Here is a 21,838-nt window from a genome sequence, read left to right as displayed (position 1 = left end):
GGGGGCGCTGCCGCCGCCGCCGCCCGGTTATCAGCGCTGCCGCCCGCGGGGTGGGGGAGGCTCGGCTCGGCTCGGCTCGGCTCGGCTCGGCTCTCCGCAGCCCGCTCGCGGTCCGGCCGCGGCTCCGTGCGCATCCAGCGCCTTGCTCCCGCTGGGCCTGCGGCTGCCGCCGCGCTCGGGTGCTCCTGCCGCCTCGGGGCGGGCCGCGTCGGCCAGCGCCGCGCCTCGGTGCCGGGTCTGGTTTGTGCTCGTCCTCCCTCCTCTGCCTCTCCTTCCTCCCCGCCCGCGGCGCTCCGCCGGCTCCCCCGGCCCGCGCCGCCGCCGCCGGCCCTGGCCGGGGCATCGCTGCCCCCCCCCGCCTCGGGCGCCTTCGCAGCGGCTTGCGGCCCCCGGGCTGTGCGCCGCGGGCTCCGCGGAGCCCCGCGGGTCAGGAGCGCGCTTCTGTTTCCCGAGCAGCGTCTCGCTGCATCCCGAGCAGCGGCTGACATCTTCGTGCGCAGTTCCATACGGGATTAGCGATAACGACAGACCGAGCACCGCTTTGTCTGCTCTTTCGTCCTGCTGACGAGCTGAGGAGTTGGGACGTGGTCCCTGGGAGGTCCCGGGTGAAGACACGTGTTGTTTGCCCTGTTCTCCGCTGGGATGGCTGCGGGGAGCAGGTGCTGGTGCCCAYGGCAGGGTGACCAGCAGCAGGGCGGCAGGCTCTGGGGTTGCCCTAGGAAAGCCGGTCTGGTGGTAGGGAACCTCCACCGAATCAAARCAGATCAGTCCTTCTTGGATTTGCTCTGCCTGGAGAGCAAGCTGGAGGGAGGAATGATCTAGAAGGGATTAAAATTGAAGTGTGTGGTGGGGAAGGGCTGTTTCCTTCCTGGGGATTGAAACTCCTTTTATTTTTCTTGCTCAGTGCCTGGGAGTTGAAAGGAAGGAGCCAACGTGCACAGAGCACGTGTTGTGTCTCTCTGCTGGCCCCCAGGTGTGTGTGCGTTGGGGGGGGGTGACTTGTGCGAATCACTCCAGCATGGCTTTTGCACCAATATTGAAATGTTCCCTGAAAAACTTGAACTGTGGTGTCCTTGGTGCTTTCCCGGCCCTTACTTTGGGAAACACATGGTTTCCACTGTTACAGAGGGACCAACTTTGGTTTCTGCTCTAGGAGCCCCTGGTTGCTGTGAGCACTATGGAATGCTGCTCTGCTTGCAGGCGAAACAGCTCTTGCTGCCCCTGAGTAACTGGGTCTGTCTTCCTTCGCAGTTAAGCTTTGTGGTCAACATGAATGCTAGTGGCCCTGGATATCCGTTAGCCTCTCTCTACGTGGGAGACCTCCACCYGGACGTGACTGAAGCAATGCTCTATGAGAAGTTCTCACCTGCTGGGCCAATAATGTCCATCAGAGTCTGTCGGGATGTTGCAACGCGGCGGTCGCTGGGCTACGCCTACATAAATTTTCAGCAGCCTGCAGATGGTAAGCTCTGTGTAATGCAGCCCTGATGGTGATACTTCTTTACAACTGGGGGTTTGGGGTGGTGCAAAAGAGGGAAGGACAGGTGGTGGAAAARCAGAGCTCAGCGACTTCTCTGGATGCTGATCCTGATGGCTGCTAGCCCTCCTGCAGGACGGCACTCTAGCTTGGAGCCAAGGAGAAGTGAGGCCCCTTTCTCCACACCTCTGCTGGTGGCAGGGGCTGTTCCTGCATCTAACTGCAGCAATACTGAAGTACATGGCAGAAAACCTGAAAGCTGTTGTGGTTCAGAGTGAGACAGCAGTAATGGGAAGGTGTCAGCCTAGTTGCTGTGGAGACCAAAATCCATTACTCTGTACAGCACAAATGACTTGGGCAGCTGCCAAACCTGAAATTGCAGTGAAATGAATGAGCCTGTGGGAGTCTGATGGGCTTTGTCCATTCTTACTGAAAAAGATGAAAATGAAAGCAGTGGTGGGGCTGGCAGTGTGGACATAATGAGAGCAGACCCCCTGCCTGGCACCGCTGCAGCATTTCTGGAACGGGCAGTGCTGGGTTTGTGTAATTGTTTTTCTGGTTTAGGTTAAGCTTCTGTGCAGCAGCAYGCCTGATTCCTGTGCCTGTCTTGGCTGCTGCAAGATGTGGACAGGGATGTGTCTGTATTATATTCTTCTCTCCCCTTATATTTACTTTTTTTTCTGTCAAATGTGTGTTTCTGCCAGCCGAGCGAGCCCTGGACACCATGAATTTTGAAGTGATCAAAGGCCGACCCATTCGAATCATGTGGTCCCAGCGAGACCCTGGGCTCAGGAAGTCAGGGGTCGGGAACGTCTTCATCAAGAACCTGGATGACTCCATCGATAACAAAGCCTTGTAYGATACATTCTCGGCATTTGGCAATATCCTGTCTTGCAAGGTAGGTGTGCGGAGGGTGTGCACGCTGCAAAACCCAAGGCTTTTCTACAGGACTTTCCTGAGGATTTTTGGCAGCATCTTCCAACCAGTTAAAATTTGTGTGTTCTTGTTTCACTTTTAAATTCCCACCCTTTGCCTGTTGAGAAGCCAAAAGTTTCTGTGCCTTAGGTGGGAAGAGGTAGATTTATTTATTTATTTAGCCTTTGTACAAGAAGACTGTGTGTCCTGAGCTCTGTGTTGATGGCACTTGACCCTCAGCTAGCCAGAAGCACTTAGGTACGGTGTAAAATGCTCCTGCTGCTGGAGGCTGAGCACGTGTGTCCCAGCAGGGCTTCTGGCAAGATGTCAGGGAGGCTCGCTGCTCCTTGAATAGGAGGGTGGATTTTCCTGGGACTTGCTCATGCCCAAGGTGGGGAAAGCCAGAGCGYGTCGCGTCTCCTTTTCTCTTTTTATTCTTCCCCTCTCACTCTCCTTGCTCTGCTTTTGCAGGTGGTTTGTGATGAGAACGGATCCCGCGGTTATGGCTTTGTTCACTTTGAGACCCACGAGGCAGCAACTCGAGCCATTGAGACCATGAATGGGATGTTGCTGAACGACCGGAAGGTGTAAGTGGAGGAGGAGTGTCTCCGTGGGTCTGCCCTTGGCGCTGATCTTCTCGCGGGGTCTGGTTGCTTGGTGCACGCTCAGGGAGGAAATGCGCCCCCGAAGGCTGCTGCTGTTTCTACCTCCCGCTTCTTTGTGTCCTGTCTCTTCCCTTCCCCCTTCTTGCGTTTCCCTGTTGAGCTGCCTTTGCTCCTGTGCTCTCCTCTCCCGAGCCCTGAGTCATTCATGGTGAACGTTGATGAGAGCATGATAGTGGTTTGGAGACCTTCCTGGCCAAGGGGAAGGAATCCAACCGGGGGCCGTGGTTTGCCGCTGAGGCAGCATAATAAATGCCCACAAAGCAGCACTGGTGCTGGTTCTTGGCCAYGGGGAAGGATAATCTGGGGCAGGAAGAGGTTTTGGTGTTCTTTGGCCCTCTGCTTACATTACATCTTTGATTTTGTGGGCTGCTTATGTGAGTCTCCTCCTCTGCAAATGCAAGTGCTGCCCAAGGGGCATGGGGTACCTTGGAGGAAGAGACCTCACATGTGGTGGCATTTCTTTGGGCCCTCCAGGGTCTCCTGGAGGGAGAGCCCCCAGCTGTGCCTGGCATGGGACTACTGCCTTTATTAGTGCTCACCCTGTTTCAGTAGTACCAAGTGGAGTGTGTGTAGGGGAAAGCACCCAGATGAGACCTACTSGAGTTGCTGGATGCAAAAGACATGGTGAATCACCAGTGACCAAACCACTGCTGAAGGTGATGGGGTCTCTCCTGGCCTGTACTGGGATGGATGCCCTGTGTCTGTCCTCCCACTGCAGAGGCTATGGAGGGTTTCATGTTTGCTTGCTTTCTGCAGATTTGTTGGCCACTTTAAATCCCGCAAAGAGCGTGAGGCGGAGTTTGGGGCTAGGGCAATGGAATTCACCAATGTCTACATCAAAAACTTTGGGGATGACATGGATGATGACAGACTGCGGGAAATATTCTCCAAGTTTGGTGAGTAGAGTTGCCAGAGCAAACGTGCTTTAATGTCTGGTCACGTGGAGTAAGGGCAATGGCCAAGAAAGACAGGGGAGGGCACTTGATTGAATACAGCACCCTTCTTCTGGTTATGTGATCTGGTTTGCTTATATACCATGTAGCCAGAGGACTGCAGTTACTTAAATTGTGAGGGTGCTACATGTGCTTTCCTGCTGTGGTGGAGGATAGCTTGTATWGGCTGCCATCCCTAAACAAGTTCTTACCTCATGGTAAGAAAAATTTCTTGAAAGTTTTTCAAAAGCAGACTACAGACTGACTATAGGAGCCCTAGGAATAAAGGTTGCTGAGTCTGTATTTAAAGCAAAAGTTGCTTTTTCAGTTCGGATTTCTAGTGGAGGATGCCTTTTAGGACAGGGCTTGACATTGTGTCAATGCACAGACCGTGCTGACCATGCTTGGCCAGTGCTAGCTCAGATGCATTGGATTCACGTGAAAGTACTCGTAGTATGTGAACACTCAACTTATGGACATGACACTGTTGGAGTTGGTGAGTTAGCTAAAAACCAAAATACCGAAATGTAGTCAGCATTACACAAGCTTCTAGCATTAAAAATGGAGTGTGAGCCTTTTGTCTGTGTCTCCTGCACAAGGATTTCTAAGCAACAGGTGTGTCGTCGCTCCTCAGTTGATCCCATAACTCCTTTTGGGGCCTTGCTGCCCCGCCAGCACCTGCAGCTCTCTGAGTGCTGCCTTCCTCCTGCTGGTCAGGGAGGCACTGCACCGCGCAGCCTCCCTCCCCTGCGTCCCGGGGCAGCGTATCCAGCGTCCAGCCGGCTGTCCTGCCATTTGGCTGCTCTGTGCCACTGCAGCCCTCCTGACTTCTCAKGATGGCTCTGCTTGTGCCTCCAGCACAGGCTCTGTGCGCCTGTTGTGTCCCATTGGTGGATGCTCTTCTTCAGACAGATACTTTCTCTTTCTGTTGCAGGAAAGACACTAAGTGTCAAAGTCATGATGGATAACACTGGCCGCTCAAAGGGCTTTGGATTTGTCAACTTTGAGAAGCATGAGGAAGCCCAGAAGGCAAGAGGCTCCTTGCTATGGAAAGCTGGTCTGATCAGATGTGCTGTCTCAGCAGAGCAGCACACTGAGCTTGTCACCCACTAAGATGTCACCGCCCACTGGTGTCCTAGGGTGGAAAATTCACTGGCTTCTTGCTTGCCTGGGTATCAGTATTGGCAAAGGTGTCTGARTGGCCAAACCCTGCCTGGGCAAGTCCTTGCAGAGCGAGGAGCCGCCGCTCCACAGGAGCGAAGTTGGGTTGGGGCTGGGCAGTGGTGGCGGGAGAAGAGCAGGGCTGGGCACAGTGGCATCTTGCTGTGCTCAGAGCCGGTCCCTCTGCTGACAGGCCGTGGCTGACATGAACGGGAAGGAGATCAATGGGCGGATGGTGTACGTGGGCCGAGCCCAGAAGCGGCTGGAGCGCCAGAGTGAGCTGAAACGGAAGTTTGAGCAGATCAAGCAGGAAAGAGTGAGCAGGTACCAGGTAAGGGGAGGAGAGCAGAGCTGCTCTGTCCCGCAGGTTCCCGCCAAGGACTTCTGCTGGGCTTTGGTGAATATCTTCAGGTTCAAGACAGTTCAGGGCTGTCCCAAACAGATCTCTGTGCTGGGTCATTTATGCAATAAAACWGACTTGTCACTCTATAGGGAAGCAGTATCAGGAAGAGACTTCCAAACCCAGGATGGTGTTGGCAGGCAAAGAAACCAGTCGTCTTTTTTACAGAAATCAAAATGTTACTCTGGAAAGCAGGAGGCTTCTTGAGGTCTTGAAGTAATCTTATCACAACAGTCTGAGCCCTGTTCACGCAGTGCGTCTCGCCTGTTAGCGAAGCGCGTGTGCAGTTCTGGCTCTTTGCATGTCGGTGATTCCCAGCAGCCCCGGYGAGGGTCTGCCTGTGGGATGTCCCACCCTCAGGTTAAGCTGCTGGTGGTACATGCATCAGCTTCAAAAGCTGYTGTGAACTTCGGGAGCCTGCTGTACTTCTGGGGGGATCCTAAGCTGTTTTTCTCCCTGTTTGCAGGGGGTCAACTTGTATGTGAAGAACCTGGATGATGGAATAGATGATGAGAGGCTGAGAAAGGAGTTCTCCCCGTATGGCACCATCACCAGTGCGAAGGTGAGAGACCTGGGCTGTCACTAGGGCTCCTGGTGATTCGCTAGGCATTGCGCTCAGCCCTTCGCAATGCCCTTTAAAAGGGATCAGGATTATCATCYCGATCAGCTATAATCCCCCACGGATGGTTTGTACCCCAAGCTAAGTACAAAGGATCACGTGTCACTTGTATCCAGCTCTGCCTTGAAGTTTATTCGTTCAAAGTGCCTTTAATTTTACTGAGTTAGGCTTATCCCAGCCTTGATGAATTGCAGCACATGGGACCTTAAAGTTGCATCTTTCTGAAAATTGCACAGCTTCTTGCATAGTTCAGGAGCCAGGTGATGTATTTGTACAACTGGAAACGATCCACAGCCCAGCTGGATCAGAGAAGGGCAGCATTTGCTTGGCCGATGGACTGGCATTTTTGGTTTATGGAACAGTGTAGAAGTGTCAGTCTTGCTACCAAAATGCTTCTYCTGAGAGCTGAGCATGTGGGTGCAGAAGAATGGTTTGGCTTTAAGGTCAAATACCTGTCAGCACATACTGTGCTTGACCCTTAGGCAGGGAATGGTGCTGTGTTGATCTATAACCTTGCTCCAAAGGCATTAGGTGCTAGAGCATTGCTGGCCTGGGGGTCTGGCAAAACTTTGGCACAGACCCCTGTGAAAGATCGCAGGTTGCAGATCTTGGGGCTGGCCCAGGCCCTGATGTCTTTGTTTTTGCAAATGAATGCATTTCATCTGACCAAATTCTCCCCTCTCCCTGGAGAAACCTCTGCAGAGCCGCAGTGGGCTCAGCCCCTGCCAGCCTTGCCTAGCCAGGAGTGACCTGCAGCACGGCCCCAGGTCGAGCTGTCCCATCCTGCACGTGGCAGATGCAGTCGGTGCCTGTTGCTCATGCCCCAGCTTGGAGATCCTGCTGCCAGCTTGGTGTGGCAGAGCCTGGTCCCCACTTGTGCTGGTGGCCACGTGTCTCGCGTCCCCTGCCCCGACCACTCTGTGATTCGCGGATGGCGTGTGGTGATCTGTGCACTTAGCTGTGTTGTTCTAATCCAATTTTAGGTGATGACAGAGGGTGGACACAGCAAAGGGTTTGGATTTGTATGTTTTTCCTCCCCAGAAGAGGCTACTAAGGCCGTGACAGAAATGAATGGACGRATTGTCAGCACTAAGCCTCTCTATGTTGCACTTGCACAAAGAAAAGAAGAACGGAAAGCAATTCTCACCAACCAGTATATGCAGAGATTAGCTACCATGAGGGCCCTGCCTGGCCCTCTCCTTGGCTCCTTCCAGCCCCCGGCGGGGTATTTCCTACCCCCCATCCCTCAGGTGAGTCCTTGCTCACATTCCCCAATGGCAGCCTCAGCACAGGGACCCAAATTTGCTGAGGGCTGGAGAGGGGGAGTTTTGGCAGAATGGAGTACCCCCCGCAAAAAAAGAACGTGCTGAGAAAGACGATGGTGGCTCTGATGAGTTAGCTCAGCTGATCCTTCCCGTTGGTGTTTCACGCTGACCTACAGCACGCTCCTCTGAAGTATAACCATTCCCCATTAGAATTATCTTGGTCCCCTGATGGAGATGTAGGTCCAGTGTCCTCATTGGCTTCCTTGATCCGCTGACAGCTTCTGGAGTGCCCTGTGCTGCACAGGCTAATCTCAGGCCAAGGAGCACAGGCCATTTTGCATGGGTGTGAAGTGCCTGTTGGTTTCATACAGGCCCAGGCCTTGGAGTAAGTGGCCAGACTTCCAGAAAGGCTGGTGGCTTGCAGGTGAGCTGGGTATTTAGTAGCCCACTCCCTGCTTAGCATAGGAGGGTGTGAAGTGTGGTAGAAGGGTAGGAACATGGGCAAGAGTCCCTAATGAAATTGGGAGAGGGAGAAGTGTTATAGAGGTACAAAAGCATGTTGGGAAGAGAAAAGTGAAATTGTTGGAAGGAATGAGTCCAGGCCAAAGAACTGGAAGCAGATCTTTAAAACACTCCAGGACCCTGTGGAGCACGGTCTTGTTTCGCCTGTCTGCGTGCAGTGGCTGCTGGGACGCTCTGCGTTACATCTGACTTGCCTCTGCTCACAAGTCACCTTAGATAACGTGTTCTCCTTTCATAGCCACAAACCAGAGCTACTTTCTACAGTCCCAGCCCAGTTGTCCCAGTCCGCCCCGCCACTCGYTGGAGTGCGCAGCCTTCCAGGCCTCCCCGTGAGTGAGTCTGTCTCTCCCTGCGTGTGTAGAACAGGGCTGCTCCAATCTGGTTTCTTTCTGATTCTCTGGTGCTGGGCTAGTTTAGGAATTGAGATCTCTCTAAAAACAGCACAAAACGTGTAGCTGTGGGAAACCATTGCCTGGAGGACTGTCAGGTGTCTTGATGCATGGTCACTGGTGACAAGCACGGGGAGGAAGAGCGGTTTGGGTTGACTCCAGAGACAAGGCAGTCCCATGCTTTTCCCAGCCAGTAGATGCTTCCCAGCATGTTTCCTTCCATGCCTCCACCACAGGGAGCTTTGTTAACTGTGCTCCATCTCTACAGCAGCGTATCCTGCAGCTACCCCGATCTTGAGGGCTGCCGCACCGCCCCGGCGCCTGCTGTCCAACATCAGCACCATGAGACAGGCATCCACCCAAGTGCCTCGCGTGCCTCCCCAGGCCCAAAGAGTGGGTGAGTGGAGGAAGGACCTGGCTTGAACTTCACCGTAGCGGATGCGCGTTGGCAAGGGTRTTTGCTACAAGCTTATCTCTGCCTCCGAAGATGGATCAGTTTGTGTGATTGTGAAGGAGTCCAGATGGTGCCCTCTGTCGTGGGACTGGAGCAGTGTTTGTAGTAAACGTGTGCAACTTCTGGGGAAGGTCATGGTCTTGTAGGTAATGGAACAGGTTGGTCTTGTTGGCTGCTCCTTACGTGCATTCGTTAAAGATGGTGGTGTAGCTGTGGCAGCCTAGACAGTGCTCAGACTAAGGCTGAGAGAGACAAACTGTGAGAAGACCTTCTGGACTAAAGTGAAAGCTCTTATCTGCTCTAGCTGAAAAGCTGCCAAGGCTGTGAGACTCCAATAAAGCATGTTCATGTTAGAACTATTTGGGGCTATGGTCTGAAAAACAGATTTTGCTGATGTTTTCCCCAGTGCCTTGCTTTGGTGCAGCTGTCCCTGTGTGACCAAGGCACCAAACCAGCAGTGTCCTGTCCATCCTGCCAGCAGGACGTGTCTGTGCTTTCTCCAGGCCCTGGGAGGGGATGTTGACAGAGTTGCTTGAGTGGATACTGCATTCAGGACAAGTATATCTCACYCTGGGACCTGTAGAACTTCAGTCCCTTGTCTGTCCCATTACTTCTCTGCTGCTTGTGTTAGCTTGCGTGATGAGGAGGCTTGCTGAGCCGGATAGGCCCAGACTGGAAGACACATGCAAGTAGGTCACTGTTCTTCCCATCTGCTTTGCAGGCAGGATTTGAGGAGAGGCATAAATGGTGCGGGGTGGAGGCCGTGCACGTGGTGAGCAGATAAAAGCCTGAGGTTCCCTGAAGGGTGGGACCATCTGGTAGGGCTGTGTGTCTGCTAACAGCCCCCCAGCCTTTGTGTGATTTTAGCCCTCTTTGGATTTGAGCCTTTTATTGTCGAAGCAGGCAAGACAGGTACCAGAGAGGGTTTTCTTCTGCCAGGGCTCCTGCAGCYGAGGTGCTGGCAGAGGGAGGGATGGGGCTTTCCCTGGTCACTTGAGCCTTGTCTGGTGGTTGTGCTGCTGCTGCTTCCCTTGGGAGCTGGATGTTTGATTGSTGCTTTAAATCGAACGTTGCCTGCTGATGTCCCTGATCATTCCTTTGTCTCTGCTGTTGCTCTTGTGTGTGTTTTGCTTTATTTTTTCATTTTGACTCTCACATCCCTGCGCAAGGAAGGCAAGACTGTGCTGGTAGCAGGGAGAACAGGAGTGTTTGGCTGTTTCATCTCAGTTCTTAGTGGGGCACCGGCTTGTCCTTTGGCTTCTGAAGTAGATGGGTGTTTGCCTAGGCAAGATGACAAGGCATAGGTGCCCCTGCCAGCTCCTACTCAAAAGCAAGAACCCTTCAGGATCCGGTGGACAGGACAGTGCCCCGCTTGCCCTCCTGGGCAGCCTGTGGGCTGCTTTGAGCCTGAGCGGGGAGCCTTAGGCCGTCTTGCTGAGTGCATTGGCCTGCTAAGCCTTGGTGCAGATATGTATTTAACTGACCCTTCCTTATAAATGCTCCTGTCTGCATTGCAGCCAACATAGGGACCCAGACAGTCAGTGCTCGAGTACCCTCCTCGCCTACCCTGCCGCGGGGCGCGCAGCAGTACAAGTACTCCTCGGCCGTGAGGAACATCCAGCCGATGGGGAACGTGACGTCCGTGTCGGCTCAGCAGGTAACGGCTCTGCCTTCGGTGCAGAGATCTCAGGTTGTGGCTGTCTCCAGAGTGATGCTGGCCCTGCTTGGGTGGGCGGGGTGGATTTCCACCTCCGCCCTCCCCCGGGGATCCTGCGGCTCTGTTTAGCTTCGGTGCCATGGGGCCTTTCCCTGGGGGCTGCCTGCTTAGCTAGACTTAAAGATCCAGGTCCTGTAGCTGTGTGACTGTGATACGTGGTTCCGGCTTCCCTGAAAGCTGGAATTGGGATACAGAAAGGCAGTGGCAAAGCCTGCATCAGAAGCTCCACGAGGCAAAATACCCCATTGCATTTGAGTTTGGGGCCCAGCACTGTTTCTGCAGAGAGTTAGATGCTAAGATAACACAGCAGCTCTGTCCTGCCTTCCTCCTGGCTTTCTGCAACAGATCTCTGCAGCCCTCGTTGTGTAGTAACCCCAGTGCGTGTGAACTAGCTTGCACATCATTTCCAGCCTTTCTGACTGCTGCTGTTCTGTGGTTTTTATCCAGGTCGGAGAGCCTGCTGTGCACGTTCAGGGGCAGGAGCCGCTGACAGCATCCATGCTTGCAGCAGCCCCTCCTCAGGAGCAGAAGCAAATGATAGGTGGGTGCTGCTGCTCTGCTGGAGGAGACCCTGGGGTACCTCCAGCTGCCTGAGTGTACAGCTGTGCATGCCAGGCCTAGGGGATATGTAGATTTGTGTGCAACAGTGAAAACTGAGCTGATGGAGAGGCTGTAAGCCTTTGTAGGGCTGCTCTGATATTGTACTGCGTATTTAAAAAACAGGCTATGTAGGGAGGATTTGGAAAAAGCCAAACAGCTTCCCAGCAGTATTAGCCACCTGGCAGCAAGAACAGCGTCTGCCAGGCTCTGCAGCAGAGGCAGAGCTCTATCCTGCAGTGCTGCCAGGTGACACGGGAGTATTTGAGATGCTGTGAAACTCTGAGCCGTGCTGCATTGCTGCTGTCAGGAGCAGATGAACAGCTTGGTCATGCAGGTGCGGTCGTCACGGCCGCCTGGGCCTGATGGAGGCCTCTGCGGCAGTCCTTGGGCTCTGCGTGGTGGCTGCCTTCCTGCTGATGAAGCAGCTGGTGTCTGGGGCATGGGAGCTGATGCACTCCTATTGCTGTGGGGAGGTTTCCTTGCTGTATGTCTACCTTGGGCGCTTGCCCAGGCAAAAAAATACAGCACATCATGAACCAGTTCTTCTCTCCCTGGGAAGAACTGCTCCTGCCAAAATAGGCCCCCTCTCCTGCATCCTGGCAGGCAGGCACTGGCTGCTCCGCTCTGCCCCCTGCACCCTTTAAAGGTGGCCTCGTGTCCTGTTCCCCAGCTTGGCGCTAGCTGCGCTCCCGTGACAGGTGCCTGCTGCTATCCATTTTCACCCAGCAGCTTCCACCTTTGTGGACATGCTCTGCACCAAGCAAGCCAAAACACTGGCCTCCCGCCCAGGACAGGCCTGGGAATGGAGTAACTTTGTAGGGAAGGAGGAGCCATGAGCTGCACTATGCCAGGGCACCTTGGCCCTGTGCAGAGCTGCCTGGGAATCCTGCGGTGAAACAACCCATGTGCTGGAGGCTGAGCTTGCAGGGAGGAGGGCAGTTTGCACGGTCCCTGCCTAGTCCAAGCACTTGCCTTTCCTCCTCCACACTGGTTTCCTAGTATAAATTCCTTTCTCATAAGCATGACCAGTAAGCAGGGCTTCCTCTCCCACGTGTAAGGGGCGGGGGTATCAGTGGGGCTGGATGCTTTTTTGCTCACAAGCAGTGCTGCTGCAACACGCTGGAGTAGATTTATTTGTGAGTCATGKTTTTCCCAGTCATCTTCAATTGAAAGGATAGAGCTGGAGTGCTGCGGGAGGGGAGGAGGGCTTGCGCTGGGTTTGAAACTGCTGGACAGGGCTTGTATAGTGCTCACTGGTGTCCTTGCTGGTGTCTGGAGCAGGTGAGCGCCTCTACCCTCTGATCCACGCGATGCATGCCTCGCTGGCCGGCAAGATCACCGGGATGCTGCTGGAGATAGACAACTCTGAGCTGCTGCTTCTCCTGGAGTCCCCAGATTCCCTGCGCTCCAAGGTAGGAGGCACTCGGCTCCCAAACAAGTCATGTCCCAAAGGACAAAGTATCTGGTGCTGCGAGCAGTGAACAAAAGGTTGTGATTTTGGGGAAGAGAGTGGGCTAAGGATGTTCACAGTTGTAAAAGGACAGCTACTTGTTCTTTCTAAAGCGAAAGATGAAGAGCAAAAAYGAACCCAGGTTGATAGCACCACACAGGGGTGTCTGCCCTTCTTCAGCAAAAGGAGATGCTTGGAACAGCCCTCTGAAAGTGTGGACCTAGCTCCGAGCGTGGTTGGGAGGTGGGTAGGARTTGAGAGGGGAAGGGTGGATGAGTGTTGCTCTTTGGATTGAGATAGAGATGCTCTCCTTCCTGAGGAATAAGATGCTGCGCCCCACGCCTCTGTACAGCGTTTCTTCTGTTCCCTTCCTGCTTTGGGGGAAGAGTTGGCTTCTGGTTCCCATCGAAACGTTCGCTGTCAGTTGATGGCAGGCTCTCGCCGCCGCTCGCGGCAGGGTTCGCTTTCACCCTTTTGTTGCCGTTTTCCAGGAGAGCCTGGGCTTTGCTGCGTGCTGTCAGGCAGCTCCATCTATTACGAGTTTGGTTTCTTTCTGGCTGCTTCCTAGGGCTCTAGAAAAAGGAGAAATGCCCCAGCCTTTCCCTAGGGAAGAAGGGGAAAGCTCGGTGGGCTCGGGGGGAGGCCTGGCGGTTCTGTAAGTTCTCCACCCCGGGGGCCGCGTGAAGGCCAAAGCAGGAACCCACAACGTCGCGTTTGGTGTGCGCGCACCGCTAGCGTCAGAGCAGCTAAACTCTCCCCCCCCTCCGACCTGTGCTCTGCGCTGTTAGATCGAGGAAGCCGTCGCTGTTCTCCAGGCGCACCAGGCCGCTGAGACGTCGCACAAGGGCAGCGCTGCCGCCTTCCTGCAGTGAGCCGCGGTAGGTGCGAGGAGCCGCGCGGGGCTGACGCRCGCCCGGGGCGCGGGGGGCCCGGCTGCTGGCTCTGCGGTTCGTGTYCAGACCGAGTAAGGCTTGAAGAGCAACATGAGTATTATTGGCTGCAATATTCCACTACTTAAGTAATTTAATTTGCCCTTCATTTTTCTATAATGTACAGCAAAGACACAGATCTGTGCGGGTGTGGGGTTTTTTTCCTCTCCCTGTGTATGCCGTGAGTTCAGGGAGCAAGATAAGGAAAGGATATTGCTTTTCTGTGGGTCTAGTGGGAACCGACACAATTTCTTCTGGGATTTCCCAGTGTTGCTGCAGAACCTTGTCGGTCGGTATCGTTGTAAAGGTTGGAGCCCCTCTGTGGGGACTGAATCTCTCCCTCCAGCAGAAGTCAGCTCTCCYGACCAGTACCAAGCAATTCAAATTCACCTGCCCCCTTGAAGATAAAATGCTCTACATCTGTGAGCACAGGGAAACTGTTAATCCAAGTGCAGAGCTGACCTGTAAACTTCTGTCTGGGTTAGGTTGTTGCTCTAACAGTTGAAAATTGCTTGTGTGGGTTTTCTGTGTGGGTTTGTGTGATTTTTTTTTTTTTTTTTTTTTTGTAGACTTGAGAGCTGAGAGAGCCTTGAACACTGACTTTGAAGAAAAACAGCAGCAACCTCACTATGTTTGTTGGAATGATGTCAATACTGCTACCCTGACTCGTCTTCAGTGCCCCATCCTACTCTTGTGTGTGTGCGTTATAAGCCTTGCAGAATTGCTCCCCTCTCCCCCCAGGAAGAATTATGCCTCTAAAAGAACCCTTGAATTAATTYTCCTCTTGCCACTGAAAGCAGTTCATGAAATGTGATGTGGAACCCAGCCTGGTTCAGTTGTCCAGGAAATGACAAGTGCTGATGAGTGATCATTTTTAGTGAAGGCTTGGGGTTCTGTAATTTTATTTGTTCCTGTAGCTGACACTAATAAAGAACTGATACTTCCACCCCCACCGTGTGGCTCAGTGTCCTTTGCAGAAGACAACTGCTTTATCTCCGTGTCGTGCAGGTGGAGGGACGGATGGGCTTACGGCAGGCTGCTGCCGTGCGGAGTCCAGACYGCTGGCTAGGTGACGGGAAGTGATATGTAGGATTAAATGAACAAGTCACCAAGCTAACAGGTTCTCCTAATTTCCTTTAAAAGGCATCATCTTTATGTGGTTTTCCTCTTGTAACAGACCTTTTATGCCTGCAGGAGTGTTAAGACCAAGTATTTTCCAGGCAGCACACCTTGTGTGCACAGGGAGTGCTCTGGTGTGCAAGCCTGAGTCAGAGTCTGATTCTGGAGTAGTTGTAAATCAAAAGTTGTCTCTCCTGTGAGTATGCCCTGACTAGTCACTCTTCAGGAAGTCACTGATGAGCCTCAGTGTTAACAGTATCATATCCCACTGGGMTGCTCTCTGATCCCAGGAGGTAGCGAAGATCTGTTATTACTCTTTTCAGCTCTCCTCAGCCTCTCCCACAGCCTGTCACTGTCGTCACCCTGGCCTTAATGCTATGCTCTTCCTGTTTAGGAATGGAATTTCAGTCCCTAGAGGTTCCTTGGTACTTGATACTGGTAACATATTGACCTTATTTGACTGCTTCCTTTAGGTTGTGCCAGTGGAGGTATAAACTACCTTATTTCTGTTCAACTTGTACCAGTGTTGCTGTCTCACTCTTCCTTCTATGCTGTATAATACCCTCTCTCCAACTCGCTTCTGATTCATCCCTCCTACCTCTTGTTTTCCTTCCAGCATTAACAGAAACACACATTTGTTCCTGCATTGTGTATGTTCTGCTCAAGTGAGACTCCTTTCTGGGGCTGTTTTTTTTTTTGTCTTTGTTTTGCCAACTCCTGCCCTGACCTCCTTATAAAATATTTCCTTTCCTCATAAAGGATGCCTCAGGCTGAACTGTGCGTAGCTTAGGTATCTACTTACAAAGGACTCTAAACTAGTTAAGATACAGGACCTTGCACCTCGTTATTTTTCCCAGTCTGTAAATGGCTGGAAGTTTCTGTGCTTGGTCTCTGGTATAATTGTATAATTGGGGGCAAGTGATGCATCAAAAGAGCTAGAACAGAATTGTACAGGCAGACTTCATTCTGCTGTTTCTCGTGCGAGTCTGCAACTCTTTCTTCCCACCCAGGTATAACAGACCAGTCCAGATGTGTCTGTGCCACTACCTACAGTGCTAGATGTCTTGGCTCAGGAAGCCCAAGTGGAGCAGGGGCCAGGGAAGACACAGCCACTGGAATGGCCTAAGAAAGGACGTGAACAGATACCRGGCTCTTTAACGTATAAGCAAAGGTAAAGTGGGAGTTTCTCTCCTGGGAGGGCACTGGAGTAGTGGAGTAGGCACTCTTCTATTTGGAGTAGGCCTGTGGTTGTAAATCATCCTCTGGGAAGTCTGAGGCTTCAGCAATTCTGGGCAGGAGCAGCAATGCAAATACAAGGCTGGAACATGCAGTTCAGAGTAGTTGCTGTGTGCTTGGAAGGGACAGATAAAGGTGCRCTGCTGGGGTAAGTGCTCCCCAGCTGCCCCTGTGGGGAGCCATACCTCTACTGGTGTGGGCAGTGTCCTGCACAGACCAGTGCCCTTGCTGAAGAGAAGGGAGGATGGGATGTACTGGCTTGTACTGTATCTTGTTGCTATACTTGAGCTGCATCTACCTGTTGGTGTTATACCTCCTGGGGAAAGGTTTAGAGATGAGACAGGAAAAAAACATTGCTCTGCTTAAAGGAGGAAAAGATGTCATCATGAAGTGCAGCTGCCAGTCCTGATAAGAGCTATCCTTCTAACGGGCCTGCAGCTGACTATATCTATGCACAGTGTGCAAGACAGAGATGATTGGAGATCCTGTTGTCACTGCCTGACAACTGGCTTTCAAAGAGAGGAGCTGTATAGCAGTGCTTACAAATGCCTTTGACAAAGTGGGGAAGGGGGCACAATATGAAGCATTCCATCAAGTACAAAATACAGCTGTAGAGTGAAAATAAACATGACTTTAATGTAAACTGGTTTTAACAGTACTTAAAATACCTCTAAATATCTCTTAATCTACCATTTTAAATCAGTGCCATCAATACCGTATAAGGAAAAACAACTCAAACAGTATAAACATGCATGAAAGTAATAAGCCAGGCCTTAGGTGAGATATTACTGCATTCCCTCCTCTTTTTAACACCTTCAGTAGCAACTGATCCAAAAGGCACAGACAAGCTCAAGTTTCAAAAATGCTGTAAAACTCCAAAGCAGCTAGAATTYGAAAGAAATAGTGCACAGTRTAACAAGGCTGGTTTAACTTTTTTTTTTTTTTTTTTAAGTGTGTAGGATAATTAAAAATAAAGGAAAGCTGCTACTGCAAACTTCTGCCCAGTCACACTAAGTAGCAGAAGCTCAAGTAAGGGCCTGTAGGCACCAACTGGAGAAGGAACATGCTAGGTATTGTGCAAGTAGCCTGGACTCTGTATTAAGAATGGTGCATAGTGCTATGGCAACTACAATTGGTGTTCCTGCAGCAGTTCTTCAGCTACCTTATTTAAGTAATAGAAAGCAGTAAAAACTCAGGAAAACTATAGCTCTTGCTTCCTTCTGTCACCTGAATGAGGACTAACAAAACTCTGCTTGTAGCTCTTCAAGACACGCATCCCAGCCAATATGGGAAGAGTCTCTGAAGCCAGTCTTTACAGGCAAGTTGACTTCAGGGGGAAATCCCTTCAGCTAGGTAAGCTAACCTTCTAATGCCTCTCAGAGAGGGCATTAAAAGTCTGAATAATCTTAGAGGGAATAATCAAGTGTGATACAGACTGTGCATCTTGACATTCATCATGCTGACACAGAACCTGTTACATCTCAGCAGCAGTGGAGGACAGATTTCAGTACTGATCCTGCATCAAGATTGGTCCCTATAACAGTATCAGAAGGGAAAACTCTTAGTTTGCAGGAGAAAACAAAGCTTTTCTTGTTGTTTGGTTGCTCTAAGCTCTGCTCAATTCTTGTAGTAGCCTCAGTGCAGCTGTGTTCTTTGGTTCAGTTTTCAGCAAGCTGTTGATRTCAGCAATACTTGACTTGTAATCCTAAAAGCAGAGTAATTTGTAATGTGTTAGCATCTTGAAGATTTAGTGTAAGGCTGCTGCTGCAGAACTAGTATCTATAACACAGTTGGGCTTGTGACTCCCTGCATAATTTGCTTAAGCACAAGCATCAATGTAGCTGTTCTAAAACATGCTTAAATTAGGGCTGAGAAGGCAATTTCATYCCTCAGAAGCAAGTTTTGAGGGCAACACTAATGCAATCAGTCTCCTAATACTACCAAAAGAACTCCTTACCAGACTTTACAAGATAAAGCTTTACAGAAAACCTAGCTGCTTCCAGCCATTTCAAGAAACAGGACCTGATGCTGAGAAACTTGGGAGACCCAAACAGCAAGTACTGATGTGATCCTCTCACTACACTCAGCCCTCAGCTACCTCATGGCAAATACTGTCTGGCAGAGAGACAAGTCCTAAAGGGCATCTCTGGCTAAGCCTATGGGTAAGACATTATTTTTAACCATGTATGAACAGGTTCCTATTCCCAGCTTAAAACTTGTCCCAAACTCCTGACTTACCTTCAGTTCTTTAAGGGCTTGAGCACGTCTGTAGAACGCCTTAACATTATTAGGCTCTAACCTCAGGGCTTCTGTGCAGTCCTGTACTGCTTCCTTGTATTGCTTCAGAGTCAGGTAACACAGAGCTCTGCAATTCAGATACCTGGTTAAAAACTTTTGGCTCACAGTAGCAGCCTGCAATAATCCCTGCTTTGACTACAGTGCTCCAGACTCATCTTAAGAAGGACTTATGTATAATCCCAGTCAGTACAAGAGCTACTTTTTTTTTTTTAAAAAAAAGTGTTAAAAGCAGCATCTACTGCTGCAAAACATATAGTAGTTCTTATCTAACTCCTGGCACAGCACAAAGCTGGACTCAAAAACATTCTTTATCCTGGAAACGACATACTACAGGAATCTTGCTTCTTAAGTTCAACACGGTTTTCATTTAAAAGGGGGGAAAAGTTTTTTCAGTCTGCAAAAAATAYTTCAAAAATACTTCAGTGACTGACAGTCTGCACTTGAAGGATGCAATTTTCTGGTTATACTAATCCAGAATATGCTCTGCTTAAGGCAATTGCCTTAAGTATACCAGAAGTACTTTTGAGTCTTTGAGCATAGCACTGCACAACTTGTGGTTTGGGGGGCACAGACACTACTCAAATTAACAAAGTCCTGGCAGATATGCATTAAAAGGAGGGGGGGAACCTTAGCAACACTAAGCTGAGTGTCTCCCAGGATTTTTATGGCATCTGATCAAAGAGGAACATTGATATGAACTAAAGYGAAGACTGCACTTGAGGGAACATGCATTTTTCTTATTCATTTGTCTAGAGCAGACATCAGACAGCATGTCAGGAATGCTACAATGGCTTTTATAAAGGGCTACATAGTACCTGTTGGTATATGTTGCACATTCCTGTTTGAGCTTTAAACTCTCGCTGTACTTCTCAATTGCTTTTTTATGGTTTCCTTTCTTCACAAGTACATTTCCTTCTTCCCTCAGCRTTTGAGCTCTTTCAGTGCCAGCAGCAGTGTGGTCTGGAAACAGTATGAAAGAATCATAAAAGTGATATGAGCCGCGCAGCTTCTCAGAAAGCAAATATCCCTGTACCAKAGTTGAGATACAAAGGCATCAGAAGATCCAGAATCAATGAAAAAGGCTGTGGCAGAACCAAGAAYGAAGTCCAGGTTTCTTCAGGCCTCAGCCACAGCTGTAGTCATGCCAAGCAGGTACAGCAGCTATCTTGTTCTTCATCACCTCTCTGTGTGCTTCAGAGCTATGTGCACAGTCCAAGTGATGTGCTCTCACCTGGTTTTCCCAGAGGTGCAGTTTCACAAGGACTGGCTGGGCCTCCTACAGAAGGAACGCTCCATCTCGTCTGGGCGGAAATGGGGACTGTGGGGATTGGAGGGAGCTTCTCACGCCAGTTCACACCATCCTTCTCCAGCAGGGCTTTGGTCATTCTGGAAAAGACAGCTAGGCAATTATTGTGTCCGTTGGCAGAACGTTCAGCAGCCAGTGGGGAGCTCAGCTTTTTAACCTGCCTCATGTGTTGAGGACAGCACCTTTCTACTAATCTCTTTGCATGCATCTAAACTAATCTTCTGTCAATGAGATATTAATAGCCTTCATTGTAGGATAAAGGCTAGGATGGTCAGGGCTCAGCTGAACAGAAGAGACACTTGTCTCATTTCTCAGACTGGCAAATAAGAGTGAAACAGCCTCAGGAAAAAAAATGGGCTTGGCAGCCCATCAGCCTYGCCTGCATAGGAAAGCCTGATGGATAGGATACTGGTGCTTGTAGTTCAGTTTAAATAGGCATTAGGCAAAGCAAAAATAGTYGCAGGGAATTCATTCCCAGCCCTAAACAATGGATCAGGATCTTGAAAAGACTTAAGTACAATAAAGACGTTAGCATGTATCACCACATGTAGGAAGCATGACCAAGCCTGAACTTTGCACAAAGCATCAAAGCCTTCAGTTATTTTATTAGTGTGCTCAGGACTCAGCTTGCTCCTGACATCACTACAGAACAGGGAAACCCAGAAGCAGCTAACTGCACTGCTGTATTCTCAAGGCCTCCTTCCAGAGTGAGCACTATAGCATTCGGCATTACCTGTTGACACCATCATGTGCAGACTGTATGGTGCAGTCGATCTGTAGCACAGTCTTGTAGTCCACATAGGCCAGCTGGTACCTCTCCAGAGCCTCATAGGCTGCTGCCCGCCTGAGGAGGGGTTTGATTCCAAAAGGGACCAGTTCAAGTGCACTGTGCCAGAGGGGAGAAAGCAACACAGGCCTATGAGTCACCCAAACTGCATTCACCAGAGGCAGCTTTGGAAAGGCAGGTTTCCCCACATGGGAACYGCAGACCTCCTTGCCTTGTGAACCACATTTCAACAAGTCCAGCCTTGAAAGTACAGAATGGTGAGGTCAGAATCTTTATTTTCATTTCAAATGACACTGTATTGTAGGAATTGATCCTGAAACAGTGAACTTCTTCCTTCCTGTCTCATTTCCAACATTAACGTAATTACTGGTGACAAGGAGGAAAACAACCAAATTCTCTCCTCCTGCATAGCAACCATAAATGAAAGACTGTTTTGGGGACTATTCTTAAAAACTTAACCTGCATACCAAAGAYGAATGGTATTTATTCTACTCCAAACCAGCTAACAGCTACTCCTCTGTAGGAACAGGTTGTTCACACTGTTAGGAGTTGCTTATTACAAATGTATGTATGCATTCTGAGGAACAAAGACTTACAGGTCTCCTGTAAAATCATTGTTCTGAAGAGCTTCACAAATGCTACACTTCAAAATTCTCTGTAGACTTTTTTGAAATGCAATCTTGGTAGGGCTGCACCAGAATCTCCATCATATTAACTACAGAGAGCTGTTAAAATCTTAAGTCAACCATCACATCTTCATCACTAGCAAATACTGGCATTTATCCTAAAGGGTAGTCATATCCAGTTCCTGTTTTCAGCACAAGGTTATAGTTACAAGCAGCATAAGCTGTTCCAAGATCTGCTGTCCTCATAACCCATCTCAGACGTGGTATTCTCTGAAGAGCAAATCATATAGTTAATTATACAGTGCCATTTTCTAACGTGAGTGCCTTGTTATAGATCTGTTTTGGAAAGARTCATTGGAAACAACAGGTAACCTGAGCTGCCTAGTGCAACCTCCTGTGAAACTTCAAGCCAGGTTTCGCGCCCAGCTGCATGCACAAAGTCATTCCAGATTTACAGCAGAACTCCTGGGGACACCATCGGCCTCTGCTATCTCATGACAGCAGGATAATAACAGAGAGAAACCAATGAATACTGAAGCAATGCATAAGAAGAGGGACCACTGGCACCCTCAAGGGGTCCTATCCTTTCTTACTCAAGGGTCAAGGCCCGAGGACTACTCCGATCAACAGGAGAAAGCTGGGACAGGGCTGCACGGCCACTGCTACCTCCAGGGGGTGAGCGAGGGGAGGGCAGATGGGGCAGCCCTGCCCGGCCGCCTGCTCCTCCCAGCCCTTGCCACTGGCCTTACCCGGCGTGGGCAGTGAGGGGGGGAGAACAGCGTCAGGCCCTGGGCAGCACAGCTGCCCCCTCCCCCAGCGGCCATGCTGACCCCCAGCCTCCCTGCAGTGCTCCTCTAGGCCTTACTGACCCCCGAGTCTCCCCACCCTCCCCTCAGAGTCCCCTCCACGGCCTCCTCAACCACCACTCGAGCCTCCCTGCCTTCCCTTTGGAGCCCCCCAAGACCTCCCCG

At 50.8% G+C, this 21,838-nt stretch overlaps 2 protein-coding genes across 2 annotated transcripts; one reads left to right on the top strand and one right to left on the bottom strand.

The window, feature by feature from the left end:
* The first annotated feature begins 1,257 nt into the window (after nt 1–1,257).
* On the top strand, nt 1,258–14,438 carry PABPC1L (poly(A) binding protein cytoplasmic 1 like). Its single transcript, XM_085313973.1, has 15 exons — nt 1,258–1,462; nt 2,182–2,375; nt 2,864–2,979; nt 3,814–3,953; nt 4,924–5,018; nt 5,344–5,481; nt 6,017–6,112; nt 7,153–7,419; nt 8,195–8,285; nt 8,617–8,742; nt 10,317–10,456; nt 10,964–11,057; nt 12,398–12,528; nt 13,355–13,444; nt 14,065–14,438. Exons 1-14 carry the CDS (start codon nt 1,270–1,272, stop codon nt 13,436–13,438), a joined length of 1,905 nt encoding a protein of 634 aa, XP_085170099.1. The 5' UTR covers nt 1,258–1,269; the 3' UTR covers nt 13,439–13,444; nt 14,065–14,438.
* Nucleotides 14,439–16,461: 2,023 nt separating this feature from the next.
* TOMM34 (translocase of outer mitochondrial membrane 34) lies at nt 16,462–21,345 on the bottom strand. The gene is made up of 7 exons (XM_085314247.1): nt 21,323–21,345; nt 20,838–20,942; nt 20,188–20,481; nt 19,380–19,534; nt 18,964–19,108; nt 18,089–18,215; nt 16,462–17,555 (listed from the first exon to the last, which is right to left on the bottom strand). Exons 1-7 carry the CDS (start codon nt 21,343–21,345, stop codon nt 17,457–17,459), a joined length of 948 nt encoding a protein of 315 aa, XP_085170373.1. The 3' UTR covers nt 16,462–17,456.
* Nucleotides 21,346–21,838: the final 493 nt, after the last annotated feature.

The sequence above is a fragment of the Rhea americana genome, unplaced genomic scaffold, assembly GCF_003343005.1.
Source record: "Rhea americana isolate MKP2758 unplaced genomic scaffold, rheAme1 scaffold_4, whole genome shotgun sequence".
NCBI classification, from domain to species: domain Eukaryota; kingdom Metazoa; phylum Chordata; class Aves; order Rheiformes; family Rheidae; genus Rhea; species Rhea americana.
This window is presented reverse-complemented; position numbering and strand designations above follow the sequence as displayed.